We start from the raw sequence: 22370 nt of genomic DNA, 5'->3' as shown, positions 1-22370 counted from the left end.
ATGTACAAGTGATCACCCAACAAATGAACAAATGATTTTATATGGCTTTAGTGATCATTTGTACCTTATACAACTTGCATCAATCTGTGTGAAAGGTTGATAAAAACCTTTCCACCTCCAGCTTCAGGCACCTGCAAGCCGCTGTAGCAGCTGATCTGTGTGGGATCTGGTTGTTGGACCTCCACAGATTACACGCTGATGATCTCTTCTGTGACCCTTTAATCTCTGCTTACATACCATGTTTCATCCAAAATAGTGGGAAAGGGAGAGAGGAAAAACACAGCCACCCAAACGAATTTCAAAAATTGACATGGTGTGGTATAGACATCATTGCAATCATATTTGCAAAAAAGTCAATGTATAAGATGATATCACTGACCCGACTGTTTGTCTCCCACAGTAGAGGACTGTGAGCACGGACTCTTCGCTCCTCCGGTCAGGGACATGTAGAAATGGAACCAAGGCAATAAAAAGTGAAGGTCCAGCGTGTCCTTAGTTAAAATAGTTTCTTTCTTTATTGATTGCAGAATAGCCAATATAAAAAGACAATAGTCACAGACACAGGATGGTGCAGTACAGAGCGATAAATCCAGCGTTAACCCTGCTGACGCGTTTCGAGAGTATAACCCTGACTCACAGCTGTGCCTAATATCAGCTGTCTAAATCACAGCGTGTGCACATATTTAAACATTGTGCTCACAAAGTTAGTTGACTATGACTAAGAGAGTTATACTCTCGAAACGTGTCAGTCAGGGTTAACGCTGGATTTATCGCTCTGTACTGCACCATCCTGTGTCTGTGACTATCGTTTTTTTTATATTGGCTATTCTGCAATGAATAAAGACAGAAACTATTTTAACTAAGGACATGCTGGACCTTCACTTTTTATTGCCTTGGTTCCATACATACCATGTTTCCCTGAAAATAAGACAGTGTCTTATATTAAATTGTTGTCCTAAATATAGGGCCTGTCTTATTTTTGAGGGACTTCTTATGACAACCGGCAGTCATGCTGGCACTTCCTTAGTGGATCGCCGGTATGACTGCTGGTTGTAGATAGTGTAGGGGAGGGGGGGAAGGTATCCTACTTACCTTTCCCATCTTCGTAGCAGCCCTGGTGCTGCTGTTTGTCCCAGCAGTGGTGGGTGGGGCTTAGCTAGGCTTCGGGGCAGGGCTTTGCAGGGCTTTTGTGGGTGGGGCTTAGCAATCCTCACCTCACTGACACGGCAGCCAGCTGGATGGTGTGCTCTGTGCTCCGTGTGCACAGGAAAGCCAGCTGCTGCCTCTGCCTTTTGGATGAGCTGGGAGAGTGAACTCCCCGCAGCATACAGTGGGGCAAAAAAGTATTTAGTCAGTCACCAATAGTGCAATTTCCACCACTTAAAAAGATGAGAGGCGTCTGTAATTTACATCATAGGTAGTCCTCAACTATGAGAGACAAAATGAGAAAACAAATCCAGAAAATCACATTGTCTGATTTTGTAAGAATTTTTTTGCAAATTATGGTGGAAAATAAGTATTTGGTCACCTACAAGCAATCAAGATTTCTGGCTCTCACAGACCTGTAACTTCTTCTTTAAGAGTCTCCTCTTTCCTCCACTCATTACCTGTAGTAATGGCACCTGTTTAAACTTATCACTATAAAAAGACACCTGTGCACACCCTCAAACAGTCAGACTCCAAACTCCACTATGGTGAAGACCAAAGAGCTGTCAAAGGACACCAGAAACAAAATTGTAGCCCTGCACCAGGCTGGGAAGACTGAATCTGCAATAGGCAACCAGCTTGGATTGAAGAAATCAACTGTGGGAGCAATAATTAGAAAATGGAAGACATACAAGACCACTGATAATCTCCCTCGCTCTGGGGCTCCACGCAAAATCTCACCCCGTGGGGTCAAAATGATCACAAGAACGGTGAGCAAAAATCCCAGAACAACGCGGGGGGACCTAGTGAATGAACTGCAGAGAGCTGGGACCAATGTAACAAAGCCTACCATCAGTAACACACTACGCCGCCAGGGACTCAGATCCTGCAGTGCCAGACGTGTCCCACTGCTTAAGCCAGTACATGTCCGGGCCCGTCTGAAGTTTGCTAGAGAGCATTTGGATGATCCAGAAGAGTATTGGGAGAATGTCCTATGGTTTGATAAAACCAAACTGGAACTGTTTGGTAGAAACATAACTTTTCGTGTTTGGAGGAAAGAGAATACTGAGTTGCATCCATCAAACACCATACCTACTGTAAAGCATGGGGGTGGAAACATCATGCTTTGGGGCTGTTTCTCTGCAAAGGGGCCAGGACGACTGATCCGGGTACATGAAAGAATGAATGGGGCCATGTGTCGTGAGATTTTGAGTGCAAACCTCCTTCCATCAGCAAGGGCATTGAAGATGAAACGTGGCTGGGTCTTTCAACATGACAATGATCCAAAGCACACCACCAGGGCAATGAAGGAGTGGCTTTGTAAGAAGCATTTCAAGGTCCTGGAGTGGCCTAGCCAGTCTCCAGATCTCAACCCTATAGAAAACCTTTGGAGGGAGTTGAAAGTCCGTGTTGCCAAGCGACAGCCCCAAAACATCACTGCTCTAGAGGAGATCTGCATGGAGGAATGGGCCAACATACCAACAACAGTGTGTGCCAACCTTGTTACTGACCAAATACTTATTTTCCACCATAATTTGCAAATAAATTCTTACAAAATCAGACAATGTGATTTTCTGGATTTGTTTTCTCATTTTGTCTCTCATAGTTGAGGTCTACCTATGATGTAAATTACAGACGCCTCTCATCTTTTTAAGTGGTGGAACTTGCACTATTGGTGACTGACTAAATACTTTTCTGCCCCACTGTATGCACAACGGACATCTCCCAGATCATCCTACAGCAGCAGGGATAGTGGATACAACAGCAGAGGCAGCAGCCGGCTTTCCTGTGCACACGGAGCACATCGCAGTGTTCAGCCGGCTTATATGATTTTTGGGCATGCCTTATTTTCGGGGGTTGATATATTAGGCAATTCAACAACAAAAAAACAAAACATGCCTTACTTTCAGGGGGTGACCTACTTTCGGGGAAACACAGTAGTTACATAGTAGATGAGGTTGGATAAAGACATCAGTCCATCAAGTCCAACCTATAACCCTACAATCAGTGTTGATCCAGGGGAAGGCAAAAAAAACAAACCATGAGGCTCATGCCAATTGCCCCAATTCAGGGAAAAAATTCCTTCCCGACTCCAATCTGGCAGTCAGTATAAAAACCCTGGATCAACGTGTCCTTAAAATCTAGAGTCCATAACCTGTTATATTTTTCTTTTCAAGAAAGGCATCCAGGCCCTCTTTGAACTTGTTCAGTGAATCCGCCATCACCACTTCCTGGGGCAGAGAGTTCCAGAGTCTCGCTGTTCTTACTGTGAAGAATCCCCTTCTATGTTTCTGGTGAAACTTTCCCTCCTCCAGATGTAGAGGATGTTCCCTTGTCACTGTCACTGGCCTAGGAGTAAAAAAATCCTCAGAAGGTTCTTTGCATCGTCCCTTCATGTATTTGTACATTGTTATTAGATCTCCCTGAAGACGTCTTTTCTCTAAACTGAATGACCTCAAGTTTGTTAATCTATCCTTGTACTCCAATCCACCCATTCTTACGAATCTACAGTGCAATCAGTTAAAAAAAGGATCAGTTTAAAGGGAGTTTCCTCTTCGAATGTTTATCCTGCTATGTATTAATATACAGTATAATATTTGGCATGATTTTTAGTCCTTTTTTTGACTAACCTATTATTTCCTAAACAAATGTAGATGGTTCCTATTACAAAATAATCATGATACATGGTTGAGACCACCTCAAAATGATCGAAGATGGTATGTAAATATTTTGATCTTAATTTGACAATATCAGTAGTAAATGTTATCTAAACCCTTAAATGCAATCAATGCAAAGGATGTAGTTCTGTGGTTTAAAATTATGGAGGGTAGATTCTCTTCAAGGGGTCTTACTCAACATTTTCAAATCCAATGAGTGTATAGAAGAATTAGCACTCTACTACACACTGTTTCACAAAGTGTGTATTATGACCCTCTGGGGGGTCATTTTCAGACCTCAGGGGTTTGTGACCCATCAGCAATGTATGTGCTGTTAAAACACTACAGTCCCAAAACACCTGATGATATTTGGGTCATCACATGACCTCCATCAGCGGTCATATCTGAAGTGCTGCACAATTCAGCCAGGGGAGTCAATGGACAGGGCAAGCAGGCAGGGGAATTGGTGGGCACAGCAAACAGACAGGCGGACGGACTAAGTAGTGTGATGGAAGATGGCAGCAGGATGATGGGGGGGCAACCAGGTTGAGTGGGTAGAGGTACTCACAATGTCTATTAGAGGCAAGTGAAGAAATATGTAGGCAGGCGAAAAGTGTGGAAGTGCACATGATGACAAGAGCCAATGAACATACTGGACATTGGCTTTTGTTAGTCATCTGATGTCCCTTATCTTTGGGCCGTCTGGGAAATGTACTCTAGTCTCAAAAAGTTTACACTGCTCTAGAAAATCAAGTGAAGTTGCAGAATTTATTCACCTATTGATAACAGGACAACAGCCTGCTCACATTTAGGAAACTAGTAAAACATTTCTAAAAAAAAATATATATATATAAATATAGTATCACCCCAGTCATACTGACCACACAGTGAAGATAACCAGTTATGCCACATGGTGAACAATAAAAAGTTTAAGAAACTTAGCAGCATTGTTATTTTTTTCATTCTGTCTTAGAAAGATTAAAGAAAATATGATAAAATGATCTGAAAAAAGTGGCACTAGAATTTACTACTCATTCTGCCAAAACAAAAGCTCCCATACAGGAACATGAAAGGAAAATTGATAAGTTATGGCTTTCAAAATGTAGATATGAAATACTTCTTTAAAGAGGATCTTTTACAATGTCCACTAGGTCCACTACGTATTAGGAAATAGTTTTCTCTCCACATAATAGTTCAGGGACTTACAATACATCTAAATTGAACCAGAGGATAGATAGGACTGCTGCTTAACCATTTAAATACTGGCTATATCATTACCTGGTCAGACCTCTGAGCACTGTTGGGAGCTAGTGCTGCATATTAACTCTTGCTCCTCAAAGTCCTGCTGAACAAATGGAATACTTACCTATTTTTTTCCTGCCAATTGGAAAGACAAAGGGGAGAGTTTCACTTTATCTAAGAGATAGAAGCCATATCTACCTAATCTCTTTACTGGTTAGTGAATCTCCCTACTGGAATATTTTATGCTATAATGGGCACAATTTTAATATATTAAAAAAATAAAAGTTATGTTTTATTTCTACTCCCTTAGCTGTACATACAGGTCCCTCTCTATGCATCATTTAATAGACATTGCTGCATGAATCTCAGTGCAGTTGGATTTTTTTTTCTCTATTGTTCTCTACTGTTCCCATATATGATTTAGTCTGCCTACTGTCAGATGTGTGCTCACCTAACAGTACAGAGCCTAAGTAGCATATCAGGAACCAAAACTAACAGCATTGATTGCTCAAGAATGGTAGAAGAAAATGTTCCAACTGTGATGGAAGAACTGGAGTTGGCAGAGGTGGTTAAGTAGTTCATATCTGTGGTTTATTCACATTGATGAGTATGTCATAATATGAAGATTGTTTCTTGTCATTTACTTCTATGTGGGCTTTTGAGCTTTTAATACAGCAAGGATGCCATGTAAGATTTAAATGAGTCCTAGGCATAATATGGCAAATATATTGTGTGAGTCCATGCAGAGATGGTCCTTTTATATTACAGAGAATCATCTCACTAGGATCCAATAGAGGAGTAGTCTGTAGAATTTTGAATACAATTGCCAGGAGAAGCAACAAGGATTAAGACAGAGCAGCCCCAAATGACAGCAGTGCAGGGGAAAGTAGGGGTGACAACTGCAGAAGTTCAAGTGGTCAGTGAGGGTAAAACAGAGCTGTAGTACCGGACACTGACACTAATACTAAGAGTACATCATTTAGGGCTGCTAACAGGGCCCAGAGCTATGAAAGCAAAGAAGTGGTGGCAGTGCTTTCACAGGAATTGCAGTCTCTTCAAACCGCTGATTAGCAGGAAGCCGAGTGTCAGACCCCCCCCCCCCCCCCATTTATGCACACCTTGTCCTTAGGATAGGCTATAAATATCAGAAGCTGGGATAACCTCTTAATACATAAGGCTCAGTTCATATCTGCAGCATGTAGTCTGTCACATATTCCTTTAAATTTTATAGAAAAATAGCAAAGCATGCAACACTCTTTGTTTATGATAAGATGATAGATGCCATGATGAAACCCCAGTAGATCTCATTAAAGTCAAGAGGGTCCATTGGGAACTGTAGGTATCCATTATGTGATGGATCCAGCACTGCCACCATGTTCGTTTTTTCTGTTCCTACAGCAAAATAGAAAAATGGAAATGAGAATGCAAATTTAAATCAAGGAGTAATTTGGTATTAACCAAAAAAATAGATGTGAAGGCATAGAAGGGTACTACTATCTTTCCACGGGATAAGTCCTTTGCACACCAAGGTAAAAAAAAAAAAAAAAAATTAAGTATGATAAAAAAATAATAATTTGATAACTCAAGGCAAAATGGAAGAAAATTAGATTAAAGAGCCTCAACTTATGTCCCTGAAAGGAAATTTATAATGTGAGTCACATAAATGAAATCTAAAAATAGATAGGAAAAAAAGGTGCATATGTATTAATTTTCCATAAATTCTGTTATATTCTAAAGGTATTATGCAGCCCAAGCCTTGAATGAAACTGGGCAGGAAAACATAGACACAGACACTTTATATAAGGTTGGTATAATTCATTCATTTATGTATTCTAATCTATCTACCTATCTATCATCAGATGTAGCAAAGTTCAACCTGACACTTAAATAAATCAGATACAGCAATCTTTAACTTGACCATTGCTTTTCAATGGCCTCTATTTTAACCTGTTCCACTTTTTAACTGAATAACCACTGTTATATTACAGATCATAAGTTGTGCCTGCTACAAGTTAGAGACAAATCAGATGCCAGAATGGGGGGGGGGGAGCCCTTTGTCTCACCTTTTCAGCTCCCTGTCAGTAAAAAAGCCAATCGCATGTTCAAATACCATTGTGGAACTAAACATTAATGCTGCTAAAGAAACACACAAAAGCGTGGTAATTAGAGATGAGCGAACAGTGTTCTATCGAACTCATGTTCGATCGGATATTAGGCTGTTCGGCATGTTCGAATCGAATCGAACACCGCGTGGTAAAGTGCGCCATTACTCGATTCCCCTCCCACCTTCCCTGGCGCCTTTTTTGCTCCAATAACAGCGCAGGGTAGGTGGGACAGGAACTACGACACCAGTGACGTTGAAAAAAGTAGGAAAAACCCATTGGCTGCCGAAAACATGTGACCTCTAATTTAAAAGAACAGCGCCGCCCAGCTTCGCGTCATTCTGAGCTTGCAATTCACCGGGGACGGAGGTTTCCGTCCAGTTAGCTAGGGGTTAGATTCTGGGTAGGCAGAGACAGGCTAGGATAGGAAGGAGAAGACAACCAACAGCTCTTATAAGAGCTAAATTCCAGGGAGAAGCTTGTCAGTGTAACGTGGCACTGACGGGCTCAATCGCCGCAACCCAGCTTTCCCAGGATCCTGAATGGAATACACTGACAGTGTATTCCCGTATACCCCATATATACACCCCAAATCCCCATTCCAACGGTGTGCCCCCCCACCTTCACCTCAGAAATACCCTGCAAGTCCCCTAGCAATAGAATTGGGGCTATATACACCCACTATTTTTGCTACTGCCATATAGTGCCATTGTCTGACTGGGAATTCAAAGAATATATTGGGGTTACATATAACTTCAATTCCAGGGAGAAGCTTGTCAGTGTAACGTGGCACTGACGGGCTCAATCGCCGCAACCCAGCTTTCCCAGGATCCAGAATGGAATACACTGACAGTGTATTCCCGTATACCCCATATATACACCCCAAATCCCCGTTCCAACGGTGTGCCCCCCCACCTTCACCCCAGAAATACCCTGCAAGTCCCCTAGCAATAGAATTGGGGCTATATACACCCACTATTTTTGCTACTGCCATATAGTGCCATTGTCTGACTGGGAATTCAAAGAATATATTGGGGTTACATATAACTTCAATTCCAGGGAGAAGCTTGTCAGTGTAACGTGGCACTGACGGGCTCAATCGCCGCAACCCAGCTTTCCCAGGATCCTGAATGGAATACACTGACAGTGTATTCCCGTATACCCCATATATACACCCCAAATCCCCGTTCCAACGGTGTGCCCCCCCCCCCCCCCACCTTCACCTCAGAAATACCCTGCAAGTCCCCTAGCAATAGAATTGGGGCTATATACACCCACTATTTTTGCTACTGCCATATAGTGCCATTGTCTGACTGGGAATTCCAAGAATATATTGGGTTTACAAATACCCTCATTTCTTGCTACTGCCATATAGTGCCATTGTCTGACTGGGAATTCAAAGAATATATTGGGGTTACAAATACCCTCATTTCTTGCTACTGCCATATAGTGCCATTGTCTGACTGGGAATTCAAAGAATATATTGGGGTTACAAATACCCTCATTTCTTGCTACTGCCATATATTGCCATTGTTTGACTGGGAATTCTAAGAATATATTGGGGTTACGTGCACCCACAATTTTTGCTACTGGTATATAGTGCCAGTTTCTGAGTGGAAATTCCCCAAATAATTTGGGGATTCATTCACCCTACATCTCAGGCTCTTGCCATATTCACCCAGGTTGTCAGTGCTGCACCAGCTCGTTCCCAGACAGCTCGGCCCGAAAAACACATTACCTATATAGAGGATTTGGACAATGAAGACAACATGTTCTAAATCTAATGTCTGCACCTTCTCCAGAATTAAAATAAAGGCAGCGTTTAACTTTCAAATAGCACTGCACAAAGGAAGATCTTATCAGCTTGTCTCATGACATGCTACTAAAAAGTGTCATTTGTGTATCTTAATGTAAATATAGTTGTATAAGCTTTTTGGGTTTTAGGCACTGCCAAGTTATTTATTACCACCCGCTCCCTTATAATGATGATGACGCCAAAGTCACTGTGGGTGTTCAGAGCTCACAGCTTTGGTTGACATTTGTCTTGCTCTCTGTCGGTACCAGCTGTCTTTTTGGATACCGTAAAGTTATGTTGACTTTCTTAACAGCTATAGAAGCTTTAGCCAGGTTGTGACGGTGTGTAACCCTAACAACACTAAGTGGGATACACATTAATAGTCAGTCTATGTACGCTAAACGTATCACTGAAGTAATTTTTTTTCCCTCTCCCCTAATATAAGAAAGGAACAGACATTAGACCTAGACCGGGGTTCGAGGCTTGTAAAAATCCAGTATTATTTGTTCTTCATGATGTGAAATATGTGTTGAAAAGCAAGATGAAGTCAGCCATGTGTGCCAGTGTGTTACTTGGCATGCCTTTGCTGGCCCCAACTGTAAGGGTCACTCTCCATTTCCTCCATTTTCCACTCCCCTTCACACCATTTGTGGTGAAGCAATGGGATGCACTGAAGTGCACCCTCTAGCCTCGTGTGGGACAGGGACATCAGATGCCACTCCAACCCCCTCGTCTTCCTCCGCCAGCCAACGGTGCGAAGATGAGAGGAGTGTGCTCTGAATGTTTTCTGCCTAGCAGAGGCTAGTTCTCACTTACGAAAATGGCCCCACTTTGACCTGTATATCAGGCACAATGGTGTAGGTTTCAAAGAAACATGGCACCAACAAGTTGAAAAACGTGGGCCATGCGTGGACCGTGTTTGAGTCTGGCAAGCTCCAGATCTGCTACCAGGTTCCAGCCATTATCACAGGCGCAAAAATGCCAGGCCCCAGGTGTAGCAGGGAAAAAAAAATGCCATCTCAGCCAGGATGGCATCCCTGACCTCGGAGGCACTGTGCTGTCTGTCCCCCAAGCTGATCAGTTTCAGCACGGCCTGCTGACATCTCCCCACGCCAGTGTTACAGCGTTTGCCGCTAGTAGCTGGGGTGGAGGTTGCAGCATCGTAGGGTTTCAGTCTACTCCTGCCATGAATTTTGGCCTGGGAGAGGAGATAGGCCACCCCAGTTTGCACCCGGGGACCAGACTCCACCACATTCACCCTGCCTGTCAGTAAAGATAAGCACTGCAGCATCCCTGACCACAGGCGCTTGTCCATGTGTCGGTGGTCAAGTGGACCTTGCAGCAAAGCGCAGAGCTCTGGCCCCGACTGATGTTATGGGACACATGCAGGCGCAAGGCAGGGACAGCACACCAAGAGAAGTAGTAACGGCTAGGCCCAGCATAGGGAGGTGCCCCAGCTGCCATCTGCTGACGGAAGGCCTGGGTATCCAGAAGCATAAACAAACACCAACATCTCCAGGGCCAGCAGTTTATCGATGAGGCTATTAAAGGCTTGGGCATGGGGGTGGGTTGTGTTGTACTTCTGCCTGCAATGAAAAGCTTGGGAGATGTGGAGTGGCTGGGAAGAGGCGCATGATGGTGCAGGCCAAAAGGGCGCATAAGGGTGAACTCCCCAATGTGTCAGAGATAGGTGTGTAGGTGTCCTTGCATCATATACTTGCACCGTACTTGGCTTTGGAAGTTAATTTTGTGCCAAAAAGTGGTTAAGACAGTGATACCTCAGCTACTCCCATTACACTGTCTATTGACAACTCCAGCACTGAAATTACCACCTTTGGAAGTGGACCACCACTTCTAAGATCCCAAAGGAAGTAGGCAAGAGATGTGCAGTGCAGAAAAAAAGATGAGAAAATAAGTGTAGGCAGTAGAGCACAGAGGGATTGGAGAGGACAGAGCTGGTGTCGGCCAGGTATTCCCACAACATGCGCCTATACTTGTCCCTCCTGGTGACACTAGGCCCCTGAGTGGCAGTAATTTGTCCAGGGGGGGCCATTAACGTGTTCCAGACCTAGGAATAAGTCTTCCAACAGGGTAGAGTTTTGCATGCCTTTGCTTCTACCCACTGTTTTTGTTGAATTAGCTTCCCTCCACATCTACACTGCTTTAGCCCCTAAACATCACCCCAGTTTATGCCTTTGCTTCTACCCTGTTTTTTTGTTGAATTAGCTTCCCTCCACATCTACACTGCTTTAGCCCCTAAACATCACCCCAGTTTATGCCTCTGCTTTTACCCCCAGTTTTTTATGCTTAGCTTGCCTCCACATCCACACTGCTTTTGCCCCTACACATTACCACTATCCATGCCTGTGCCTCTAGCCATAACTCTGCCACCCATGGAAACTCATGGTGCAGAAAGTGAGGGAGCTGACTCTGAGGAACCCTTGGGTTTTGTAGCTGGTACTCCATCAAAGGTCTCTGCTGCTCACACACCCTGCTCAACATACGGTATCTAGGGTTTGAGCGTGTGGTGACCTCGCACAACAGTAGGTGCTTCAGGCAGATGTAGGCCTTGCTGGAGTGTATTGCGGCTAGCTCCAGGTACTGTAGACTTGGGAAAGTGGGTGTCCAAGTGCCCCACTTTCACCCTTATCTCTGCTAATTTGGGGTATGTTTTTAAAAATCGTTGCACCACTAGATTGAACACGTGGGCCAGGCATGGAACGTGTTGGAGGCTGGCAAGCTCCAGAGCCCTCCAACAAGACAAAAAAGCCTGGCCCCAGGGGCAGCGGGGATAATAAAATTGCCATCTGATCCAGGATGGCATCCCTGACCTCAGAGGCAGTGTGCTGTCCGTCCCCCAAGCTGATGAGCTTCAGCCCGGCCTGCTGACGTCTCCCCACACCAGTGTTGCAGCGTTTCCAGCTCGTAGCTGGGGTCAATCTAACAGCGGAGGAGGAGGGTGGTGTTTCAGCCCTCCTCCCAGGAATGTTGTGTGGGGAGACAAGTCAGTCTACCACATTTTGCGACCCGGTCCATGCCTCAAGTACATTCAACCACTGTGCCAAGATTAAAAGTTAGCGTCCCTGTCCGCATGCACTTGTCCATTCATAGCTGGTCACGTGGAACTTTTGGGCAAAGCGCTGAACTTAGGGTCCGCCTCATGTTTGGGGAAAAGTGCTGGTGTGGACGGCACAGTGAGGTGGCGCAGTAGCCAGCAGGCCCAAAAAGGGCAGAGTGTCCACAAGCCGGGACCCCAACATCTCCTGGGCCAGAATTTTTGAGATGAGGCCGTTGAAGCCTTGGGCATGTGGGTGGGTTGTGCTGTACTTTAGCCTGGAATGAAAGGCCTGGGAGATGGGGAGTCGCATTGCAAAGTGTGTAAACCACACTCAGTTTGTCCTCGACCTATACATTTAGAAATTATCTCCCCCAGCGAGGAACGTGGCCTCGATGGGGGAATTTTTCTAAGGAAGCTAGAAAAGAGGGCATCTTGGGCCTTGCTGGCTCAGGTCTAGCTTCTGTCATGCAGCTGTCTTCTGCCTCTGGACATCCCTTTGCCTCTAGCCACCTTTTTCCCTGCTTAGCTTGCCTCCACATCCACACTGCTTTTGCCCCAGACATCACCCCAGTCCATGCCTTAGCTTGTACCCCCAGTTTTTGCTGCTTAGCTTGCCTCCACATCCACACTGCTTTTGCCCCTAGACATCACCCCAGTCCATGCCTTAGCTTGTACCCCCAGTTTTTGCTGCTTAGCTTGCCTCCACATCCACACTGCTTTTGCCCCTAGACATCATCCCTATCCATGCCTCTGCCCCTAGCCATAACTCTGCCACCCCTGGAAACTCATGGTGCAGAAACTTTGGGAGCTGACTTTGAGGAACCCTTGGGTTTTGTAGATGGAACTCCATCAAAGGTCTGTGCAGCTCACACACCCTGCTCAAGATATGGTATTGTAGGGTTTCAGCGTGTGTGAATGATGGACAACAGCCTGTGTTTGGACAGATGTAGGCCTTGCTAGAGTGTTTTTAGGCTAGCAGCGACTCCTGTACACTTGCAAAAGTGGGCGCACAAGCGCTGCATTTTCAACAGTAGCTTCGGTACATTTGGGTATGTTTTCAAAAAACGTTGCACCACTAGGTTAGACGTGGGCCAAACATGGAACGTGTTGGAGGCTGGCAAGCTCCAGAGCCGCTACCAGGTTCCAGCCATTATCACAGGTGCAAAAATGCTAGGCCCCAGGTGTAGCAGAGAAAAAAAAAAGCCATCTCAGCCAGGATGGCATCCCTGACCTCGGAGGCACTGTGCTGTCTGTCCCCCAAGCTGATGAGCTTCAGCACGGCTTGCTGACATCTCCCCACACCAGTGTTTTAGCGTTTGCCGCTAGTAGCTGGGGTGGAGGTTGCAGCGTCATAGGGTTTCAGTCTACTCCTGCCATGAATTTTGGCCTGGGAGAGGAGATAGGGTACCTCAGTTTGCACCCCGGGACCAGACTCCACCACATTCACCCTGCCTGTCCTTAAAGATAAGCAGCATCCCTGACCACATGCGCTTGTCCAAGTGTCGGTGGTCAAGTGGACCTTGCAGCAAAGCGCGGAACTAAGGGCCCACCTGATGTTGAGTGACACGTGCTGGTGCAAGGCGGGGACGCCACACCGGGAGAAGTTGTGACGGCTAGGGACGGCATAGTGAGGTGCCACAGTTGCCATCAGGTCTGGGAAGGCGGGAGTTTCAACAAGCCGGAACGCCAACATCTCCTGGGCCAGCAGTTTAGCGATGTTGGCGTTCTAGGCTTGCGTGGGTGGGTGGTTAGCGGTGTATTTCTGCCGGTGCTCCAATGTCTGAGAGATGGTGGGTTGTTGTAAAGAAGCGCCTGATGGTGCCTTTGATGGTGCAGGAGAAGGAGATAAGACAGAAACAGGGGAGGATGAGGGAGAAGTCAACAAAGTGGCGGAGGCAGATGAAGTGATGTCCTGGCTCGTCCTCTGGAGTGCATTGCCAGCACTGTGAGCAGAGGCAGTGGCATGAACGGCGGGCGACGTTTGTCCTGCCGTTGCTGCCTGCCACTGATTCCAGTGCTTGGATTCCAAATGACGGTGCATTGAAGTGGTGGACAGGTTGCTCTTCTCAGGGCCCCTACTCGATTTCGAGAGGCAAATTGTGTAGACGACACTATATCTGTCCTCGGCGCATTCCTTGAAAAAACTCTACACCTTCGAGAAACGTGCCCTCGATGGGGGAGTTTTTCTGGGCTGGGTACAAAAGGGAACATCTTCGGACATTCCGGGTCTGGCCTGGCTTCGGCGAAGCTGTTGACCTCTGCCTCTAGCTACCCTTTTTGGTGCTGCACCTGCCTCAACATCCACACTACTTTCCCAGCTTGACATCCGCCTTGTCCAGGTGGGGTCGGTGTCCTCGTCGTCCACCACCTCCTCTTCCAACTCCTGTCTCGCCTCCTCCTCCTGCACAATGCGCATGTCAACTGGCTGCCCTGACAGCAACTGCATCTCATCGTCGTCGATGAGGGTGGGTTGCTGGTCATCCGCCACCAAATCGACCGGAGATGGAGGAGACTCTAGTGTTTGAGCATCTGGACACAGATACTCGTCTGTTAGGTCCGTGGAATCGCGAAATGGAGGGGCAGATTGCGGTACAGTCAAAGGAAGGGAGAACAGCTCTGGGGAGCAGGGACAGTTGGGGTTATTGTTCTGGGAAGATTGGGAATTTTGGGTGGAAGGAGGACAAGACTGTTGGGTAAGAGGAGCTAGAGGCTGACTGGCTGGTGGACAATGTGCTTTAAGCGTTATCCGACAGCCATTGCAAGACCTGTTCCTGGTTCTCAGGCCTACTAAGGCTACTAAGGTTAATGTTGAACTTTTGTGCAAAGTGCAGAACTTAGGGCTCGCCTGATGTTAAGGGACACACGCTGGTACAAGGCTCAACTCACCCTAAGTGCCAAAAACACTGCTGGTGCAAGGCTCTACTCATGCCAAGGGCCTCAATCTCTGCTGGTAGCTCAGCTTAAGGTCCTGTAACTTTGTTTGGAAGGGCTCATGTTAAGGGCTAGAAAAGTGAATTTTGGAAGGTCTTACCACATCACACACACACACACACACACACACACACACTCAAAATGACAGTTAAGGGTGAGGGCTTTTGGATTTCCCATTGTCTATTCCATCCGTGGTTGTCATGGGGAACGTGATTTAAAGGGGTGGTTGTTACTGTTTGTTGAGTTTAAATTGGGGTTTGTGTTCATCCATTTGGGGAGTAAAGAAGGTTTCCAGGTATTTTCCCACATTGACTTTTTGGAATGTGGAAAGTGTGTAGTTGTTAGGCTGTGATGTTGGGGTAATAGAGGGTCTTTGGTGTGTTAGATGCCCCCAGACATGCTTCCCCTGCTGTCCCAGTGTCATTCCAGAGGTGTTGGCATCATTTCCTGGGGTGTCATAGTGGACTTGGTGACCCTCCAGACACGGATTTGGGTTTCCCCCTTAACGAGTATATGTTCCCCATAGACTATAATGGGGTTCAAAACCCGTTCGAACACACGAACAGTGAGCGGCTGTTCGAATCGAATTTCGAACCTCGAACATTTTAGTGTTCGCTCATCTCTAGTGGTAATCGTTTTTTGTACATCTCACCTCTCCAATTAATAAATAGTGACCAATGGTACCAATGAAAACTACTCCTTCCCCATACACAGCTTCTCAACAGAAAAGTAAAAAATGTAGTAGTGTAGATATGGTGGGGCCCCAAATGACATATTTCACAATAAGCATTTTCTTTTGTAAAAAGTGTAAAGTAAAACATAAACTATATAAATTATGAAAGAGTTACAGGGTTTTTATACAGTCTCACGAAAAAATAATAAAACATATATCCCCCCCAAAAAAGTACCCCTTAAAAATACAACTTAAGGCAACCTTAAAGGGTTAAAACCTTAACTTTTAAAACTATTAATTTCATAAATTTATAGGGCATGTAATAGTATAAAATTTGGATAAATTTTATTTTTATTAAGTTGGTTATGACACTAAAAGCATTTATTCTTTATCCATAGGATAAAGGTTTAATAACTGATCTGTGTGGTCTGACCACTGAGACCTCCTCTGATCCCAAGAACAGAGGCTCCTTCCCCTCCACTGTACATTCAGTCTGACCATAGACAGGCTGAATTTAGTCATGTCTGTTTTCTCAAGTCAATGAAGAGGGAAGAAAAAGAGCAGGCAGAGAACACAAAGATAAGACTGGGCCTATTCTAATATTTTAATATTTAAAATTTTTATCAGAGGCAAAACTGTGAGAAACGCTAGTCTTGCGCTTTTGATTTTTTTTTATTTTTGTGGGCATTACTGTTGGGTGTCTGCTATATAAAACAGCAGAAAACCGGCGGACGCTATATTCAAACAGACGACATCCGCTGTACTAGTACGGCGGATGTTGGGAAAGGGTTAAAAAGCAACAGAATCATAAAGATATCAGTATTACCCATCAAGGACTATAGGTCCCACATCAAAACATAAAGTCTGTATATATGTTGTTATATGTAAGTACAACAATAACTCCTTAACAATATTTCCTACATATAAGAACAACATACACAAATAAAGTATATCAATATAATTTATTCAAAGTATATATACAAAGCAAATACATATTAAACTCAGACACCATGCCTCAACATGTGTTTTGTCTATTAGGCTTCCTCCAAAGGGAACTGAATATAGAATAAAGAGAACCATTACAAAACTTTTTATGAACTGAATTCAAAGCACATTGACTTGTGTGTGTTTAACTTCCTCTACTGCAAAAATATAGTTGCTGTTAATTTTGGAAGCAAATATCACTATTTTGTCAGTATACTTGTATTGTCTGTTACTGTGAAGAGGGTGTTCTCCACCACTGAGCAATGACCCTAGCAATAGAGTGATATCAGTACCCGAAACTGACGGTACTGATATGTCTGCAATGTGGACAATTACACGCAAAAGTTAAAGTATGCTTATTTCAGCACAAGAACAGCTTTCTAATGATATATATTGTGTCAGAGGATACAAAGAGTTCTTTTTAACTGTATTAGTAAACCTGACTCAAAGATAATGTTATTTGGCTATGGCGCTCCATTGTAGTTTGTTCTTAAAGCCTTTTAACCTGTTCATGTTTCCTAATACTACATTATGTACTGATATTATGTATTCTGCTCTGTAATAAAAATAAATATATTTTTTTCCCTTTTCAGGTGCTATCGTCTCAGGGAGTTTTAGTTAGGTAACTAAATTATAACCTTAAAGTGTTGGCGATGACAATTTGTCTAGTAGTATATTTAAAATTTTATGTGATACATTTTGTATTAGTGTGCAGTGTCTGCTGTCATAGGCTAGGTTCATAGCTGTGCTGCGTCTCAGTTGTTCAGATCCAAAAAATGGAGAGCCCATCCACTAAATCAACGGTTACCTGAGAATACTTGTGGGCCTAATAGGTTATAATTGGATACAACAGGTGTCTATTGCGTTTCTGAATTTTTTATACTAAAACTGGCAGAGAGAATAGTCCTCCTTGCAGGAATTTCCTCTCAGCCGATTTCCAGCAGATTCTGCAATGGAGACTTCGCAGATTTATTAAGGCTAGGCTCTACACAGATGTGAACCTAGGCTTAATAAATAACTCTTATTTTGGTATTTAGAGGATTTGTTTGTAGTTGTAGCTATAAATACACATGTAAGTTAAGTACATAAAGGGTGTGAATTCTACAGTGTGTGAATATAGTCATACAGTAAAGTATTTTCTCATCAAATTATTTAAAAGTTGCTTCATTTTTCCTTTTAATTTTAGTTGCGTGGCACAAATAAGGCTGGGTTCACACTAGCATCGGTGTCCGACAGGTAGTGTCCGTAGTTAATGTCCGCGGAAGATTTTAGTATCGGACACTAGCTGTGTCCGTTTACAATTTCCATTATTTTAAATGGGATATCATGTAATGTCCGAGTGTGTCCTTAAAGGGGTTGTCCCACGTCGCAACACGCTAGTCTTCGCTGCAGTAAATTCTTCTGTCTTCCAGCTTTGTTACGTCATTGGTGGGCGGGGTTACATATGCAAAGCCAGCGTAGAGAAGTCGTCGCTTCTATGCCGCTGGCTCTGTGTGTACGCTGCCGATGCACTAGGCATCGGACATACAGCCTCACAATGTAATACAGACCCGGCATCCGCTGTAATAGAGAGGCGGATGCCGGGGAGTGTAGACGCCGGCACAGGTGAAGCCAGCAGCGGCAGGACCGATGCTGCTATTCCGCTCCTCCGCCCTCCCCTCCCCTCCCAATAGCAGCATCGCTCCTGCCGCTGCTGGCTTCACCTGTGCCGGCGTCTACACTCCCCGGCATCCGCCTCTCTATTACAGCGGATGCCGGGTCTGTATTGGTGGCCCCTTCCCTCCCCCCAAAGTGTAAACTACCCCCCTCCAGGCTCGCTCCTGTGCACTTAGCCCCTCCTCCCTCCCCCCTCAGAGCAGCAGATACATCACTTGACTTATGACCAGATAAGTCAAGGGCTGTGTCAGCAATGAATTGAATAAAGTAAGATAGTGGACAAACAAAGCAGTTTTGCTGAAGCAGTGTATTTAGGAAAAGTCTTACATTCACATTAACAAGCAGTGTAGATAGGATCCTTGTGATGGGACAACCCCTTTAAGTGTCCGTTTACAAAGATGTCCGATTTTTCAAGCGGATAGCAAAATCCTACATGTAGGAGACCGCTTGAAAAATCGGACATCTTTGTAAACGGACACTTAAGGACACACACGGACAGTAAAGGACACTACATAATATCCCATTTAGCATAATGGAAATTGTAAACGGACACAGCTAGCAACCGATGCTAAAATCTTCCGCGGACATTAGCTACGGACACTAGCTGTCGGACACCGACGCTAGTGTGAACCCAGCCTAAGAAACCAGGTAAAAGGCAAATATACCCTTTAATAGCTTGCACAGTTGGCTTCATTGACTCCCATAATAAAGAAAACCGGATCTCCTTGTTGACTAACCTTAATACAGTATAGTTGTCTTTTTGACTTGAAAGATACAACTTCCTTTGTTATAGTGGTGTACATTCTCTCTATTTTAGAGCTACTGTTCATACAACAATGATGAGAGCTGCTGCTCCTCAAGTCTATTTTTCCATGATTCGGGGCAGAGAATAGCAAGGTAAAGTCATTTTAATAAATTAATTCAACTGAGTACATTTTTGCATGTTGGTCTGTGTTATAGATATATAAAAAGGAAGCGTGTGAAGGGTCTGCACCGTGTGAAATTTTGCAGTACGGAAGTCCAAGGGGTTACCACATTGCACAAATGAATAAAGCACAGAAAAGATACATGCACATACATCCAAACATACAAAAGTGCAGAACTGTGACTTTTCAGTATTTAACTCATGCTTCAAAAACGCAGTTACATGCCTAAATTTCACATCTACTAATGCAAACTCAGTGAATAACTCTCTGTTATTCTTAGGATAGGACATCAATATATGATTGATGAGGGTTTGATACCAAAAAGGTTCACAGATCAGCTGCTTGAAGTGCTCAGATGAGCACAACTTCCTCTTCACAGGCTAGGGATGTGTTTTTTGTTTATTACGTGACCTGTTTACAGCTTCAATGTCATGGAACTGCGCAAGGTATTCAGTGTATTATGTGCAGGTCTCACTCGAATGCTATGGGCTCCTCAAACAGATAATCTATGGGGTTCCTGGGTGTCTAAAGGATAGCTCATCAATCAGTGGTGAACCTAGCCTCTCCGCTGTCTTAGGTGGATAATAGTGGTAACATTACAGTGAATACAATGCAGTAATATTTCATGCAGTAATACTTACAGGAGACGTCTTCCTACATTTCCCGTCTCTTCCCTTCGGACCGCCATGACCACTTATTCCAACTGTAATTTGACTCTGTACAGTTTGCAACACAGACTTTTTTGACTCCTCACTTATCCATGTGCCCAACCTACATATATCAGTGGCACAATACACTGTGGGGCATAATAGAGGTTACAGGGGGCCGCTGTGGGGTTGCAGGGGCCACAGTGGACCCTGCAACCTCTATTATGCCCCACAGTTGCCCACCCTACTATTATGACCCACAGTTGCCCACCCATGAACTATTATTATACTCGAGGGGTCTGAAAAGGCCGCCTCAGATTCTGGACCAAAAAAATTGGTAGCTGCAACTGAATGCCAGTGCAGTCCCAGTCCAGTCGCAGCACTCTGCTCCGGATTAGGCCCAAATGAATGGGCCTAGTCAGGAGGGAGTGTCTTCAGGCGAACATCCATGGCTGAACCGGCCACGGCATCCGCCTGAAGAATAAGCATGTCGCTTCTTTTTCCCGGGAGTCGGAACAGACCGCTCACGGAAAAAAGAAATGGCCTTCTCCCATTGATTTCAATGGGAGTTGGTTTTTTGGCAGGATTTTGAGGCGGATTCCGCCTCAAAATCCTGACCAAAAGACTCTGTGTGAACTCAGCCTAACTCCTACTTATCTATATGGGATTTATAGAAACAATGTAAAACTGACATGTCGGCTTTCTCCATAAGGCTGTGTTCACACAGAAAAATTTGCTGTGGATTTGAGTGCAGATTCCTCATTATTTTCAAAGGGAGGCAGAGATCACAGCAGGATGCGGAACAAAAGAAGCATCCTGCTGATTCAGCCATGGAGTTTGAGACTCCTGCAGATTAGGCCTATTCATCCGGACCTAATCAGCAGCGAGATGCCCAAACAGAATACTGATGCACTGCATCAGCATCCCGTCGCCGCTAGACCATTGCAAAAATTCTGGCGATGGAAAATGAAGAGGAATTCCTCTTCACTTTCCGCCGTGTGAACATACCCTAACTCCCAACCACCTCAGGGAGGCTGACACAAGACTATTCTCATCTCAACCATGAAAGGCTGTGAATAACCATTTAACTATCGGTGTGACTCTAGCAATTTTATCTTGTTGTGCACAATTACGGTTCTAAGGTGTGGATTTTTTGTTCTAGGTTTCCTTTCCTTTAGAAGACCCATGTGGATGTCAGCCACACACAAGCTCAAATGAAGAAATACTGGTAGATGATTGAGAAACTTCACAGACTACACACATCAAAACTTCTAATTCCTTCTCCTCTTAACCTTATTAAATCTATCAATATGACTACTAGTTTCCCCCACGTCCAAACCGCAGCACAACAGATGGGGTATCCCTGCCCCTGTGTGCGGTTTAGGACAGGTGGAATTTTAATGAAATTAATTATAATAATGAACCCCCCCTATAAGAAGGTAAGAGGAACCTCCTCCCCTTGTGTTTTTTTCTGTCCTGTGTGGGACAGGTGGAGGAGGCTTTTTAGCCTCCTGTATGGTTTGGAGAAAGATCTGGGTTTATATCCCAGTCTTTTGTCTTTCCTGTTACTGACATTTTTTCAGCTGTGTTGCAGCTTGTTCATTACCAGCAATAAGGTAGCTAGGTCCTCTCCAGTTTTTCCTGTGTCCAGTGCAGAAACTAAAGCACTATTTTCTATTGCTATGTGCACTTGGTCAGCTGCCTGTTGTTTGTCAGTAGCCGTGCGCACTCACCTGTGCTGCTCAGCCGTGGAAGTCATTTCACCGCCATTATGGTAAGATCCAACCAAACTTTATGTCTTGCAGTTTTTAAGGTGCATTTAGTTCCTAAGTGGAGGCTCCCCCCAGTGCACAACCTGGTCACTCAAGGTGCCAGAGTATGCCAAGATCTCAAGAGGTTCAACTTGACAGCCTGGAAGTTGACCGGTCCATACCTGGACTAGAAGAGTTGTCCTCAGCCGTCCGGAACACTATAGCTCATTCTAGAGCTCCTGCTACCAACCAGGCTTATCTCAGAGTTTTTAACACCTTCAAGTCCTGGTGTAGGGACAAAGGTCTCATGACAATCCATCCATCCACACAATGTCTGTTGGAATTCTTGCAAGACGGCTTGGATAAAGGCCTTACTCCTGCCACACTTAAGGTCCAGGTGTCCGCCTTGTCTGCCTGTCTGAACAGGCGCTTATCACAGGATGTCGTTACATCCCGGTTTCTGAAAGGCGCAACCAGGTTGAGGCCTTCTATAAGATCTCTGGTTCCCCAGTGGGACCTTTCTACTGTCTTAGCGGGGCTCTGTAATCCTCCATTTAAACCAATGTAGGAAGCAGATCTAAAATTTATGTCTGTTAAGATGGCTTTTAGCTATAACATCGGCTAAAACTTGTAGGCGAATTACAGGCTCTGTCAGCCCATGAGCCTTACACTTTTTTCCCTGATCGGGTTCAGTTAAGATTTTTGCTGGGGGTTTTGCCTGAGGTTCTCTCCTATGTTAACCTGAATCAGGTTGTTTCCTTGCCTGTCTTTTTTCCTTTCCCCTCCTCTCCTGAGGAAGAGA

At 44.6% G+C, this 22370-nt stretch overlaps 1 protein-coding gene across 1 annotated transcript in view; it reads left to right on the top strand.

Annotated features, from left to right (window-relative positions):
- LOC142215009 (N-acylethanolamine-hydrolyzing acid amidase-like) overlaps positions 1-22136 on the top strand; it is a 71018-nt gene extending 48882 nt beyond the window's left edge. The window contains exons 8-11 of the mRNA XM_075283670.1: positions 3801-3863; positions 6783-6849; positions 21401-21591; positions 21728-22136. Of these exons, the coding sequence (XP_075139771.1) occupies positions 3801-3863; positions 6783-6849; positions 21401-21591; positions 21728-22136 (730 nt within the window). The remainder of the gene's footprint in view (positions 1-3800; positions 3864-6782; positions 6850-21400; positions 21592-21727) is intronic.
- The last annotated feature ends 234 nt before the right edge of the window (positions 22137-22370 follow it).

This window comes from Leptodactylus fuscus, chromosome 1 (assembly GCF_031893055.1).
Source record: "Leptodactylus fuscus isolate aLepFus1 chromosome 1, aLepFus1.hap2, whole genome shotgun sequence".
Lineage (NCBI taxonomy): Eukaryota > Metazoa > Chordata > Amphibia > Anura > Leptodactylidae > Leptodactylus > Leptodactylus fuscus.
Note: the sequence above shows the minus strand (reverse complement) of the source record. Positions and strands in the feature narration are given on the sequence as shown.